Here is a 1,871-nt window from a genome sequence, read left to right as displayed (position 1 = left end):
AAAATCATGATTTTCTCACGGAGCACCTATCAATCTTGGACGGAACACCAGTGTTCTGCGGAACATAGTTTGGAAAACACTGATCTATGCCATAACACATAATACTTCCAGAGTAAGCTGACGACAGGCTCATTATTAATTATTTTTTCTATTTGTTACCTACAGTATTGATTATTTACAATAAATTAAATATAACCTTCAAAATGCACTGATCTCCTAACTAGTTTAAATAAAATAGTAGAGAACTGACATTTATTGTCCACTATGTTAAGATTACTGTTTTCAAAAACAGGAACAATTGTCACCCAGCAATACAGCTTATTTTCTGAATATAAGCATTAAACACTAACTGGTTTCAAGTTTTTCTTTGTGTTGATGTTCGCATTTTAAAATTCTTTAAAGTAAAATATATGAATACTCATTTTTTTAAGGGACATTTTAAATACTTTTATCAATCTAATTTTAAAATTTCATTTTCATGTTTTTGTTATTAAACAATGAAAAAAAAGGCGGCAATTTGTTCCAGCAACTAATTCTCACATTGGAACAATGGCAAATGTTAAACCTAGATAAAAAAAAAGAAACAGTCAGAACACAAACTGAAAGAAAAAACTAACATTCCTATATTAAAAAAAGAACAAAAACACACCAAATACTTTTGGAGCTTCATCTGTGTACATATATTCTACAATAATTTCTAATATTTCTGAAGGGATTGGAAGAGGCAAAGAATCAGTAAGGTTCGTCTGGAAAAAAAAAAAATCTCAGATTAAATTTGTTATAAAATGTTTATTGAATTTTCAAAATAATATATTTTCAATTTATATTACATCACACACATCTGACATGATCCTTTTGCGATAACAAGGACTCAGTGTCACTTAAAATTATTGTAGCTCTTTACCTACTATTGAACTTTTATATATTGAACTGAAAATATTATCTTGTTGTTAAATGACGTAAGTAACAAATCAGTTGTTTACAATGTTATCTATAGTTTTTACATACAAAATACATGTGACAACATAAAATATGTATAGATATTCTATGAAGTTAACAGTGAAAGCAAAGAATATGTAATAATATATCAACCACACTATATCCAGTGCCAACAAGCAATAGGTTTGTTTATTTGAAACCTTGTTGACAAAGATACAAAATTAACTGAGGCAACTCTTGGAACATGTCACCAGACACCTTCAGCCTCTTGAAACAAGCCAAACAGATTGATGATATACACCAGAAAAAGTTCTCACAAACAAGTGCATCTGAGGTCTATTTTAACTTGTAACTTTGGATATTAAAGACCAGCTATTATCTCACATCCACCACAGAGAGAGAAGAATATAGTGAGAAGAGTGGAAAAAGGTAGCATAAAAGAAACCACTGAGAAATCATCTTATGCCTGCCATTCCACCTACACAATAGTAGGAAGATTTGGTAAAATAGAAACATAATTTATAGATACATAAAACAAAATGTTGTGCATCTTTTAATTATTAAATATATGTACATTACCTCAATCCACCCACTCCCTAACATGCTCCGAAAGTAGTCCAAACGAGCCACTAAGACACAGCGATGACAAGGAAACTCAACCTTATCTTCAGATAATAGACAAACATCATAGAGTTCTGGTCTGTACAATAAAAGAATTACTGCATGAAAGAACTATGTTAACATTTAGAGTAATGTAGATTTATACAGGCTTCCTTTAAGCAGAGAGAAAGTGCTTTTCTAACAGTTTTCTACTTTACTTCCTCTGTGTTATTTTAAAAGTTAGCTCATTTACTGACTTACTGTATTTCTAACAGTTTTCTACTTTACTTCCTCTGTGTTATTTTAAAAGTTAGCTCATTTACTGACTTACT

General features: G+C 30.3%; 1 protein-coding gene across 1 annotated transcript in view; it reads right to left on the bottom strand.

Moving 5' to 3' along the window:
- LOC106461143 (inhibitor of Bruton tyrosine kinase-like) overlaps positions 1-1,871 on the bottom strand; it is a 62,507-nt gene that overhangs the window by 18,679 nt on the left and 41,957 nt on the right. Inside the window, exons 15-16 of the mRNA XM_013920938.2 lie at positions 1,519-1,639; positions 650-746 (exon numbers count right to left, since the gene is read on the bottom strand). Of these exons, the coding sequence (XP_013776392.1) occupies positions 650-746; positions 1,519-1,639 (218 nt within the window). The remainder of the gene's footprint in view (positions 1-649; positions 747-1,518; positions 1,640-1,871) is intronic.

This window comes from Limulus polyphemus, unplaced genomic scaffold, assembly GCF_000517525.1.
Source record: "Limulus polyphemus unplaced genomic scaffold, Limulus_polyphemus-2.1.2 Scaffold905, whole genome shotgun sequence".
Classification (NCBI taxonomy): Eukaryota; Metazoa; Arthropoda; class Merostomata; order Xiphosura; family Limulidae; genus Limulus; species Limulus polyphemus.
Note: the sequence above shows the minus strand (reverse complement) of the source record. Positions and strands in the feature narration are given on the sequence as shown.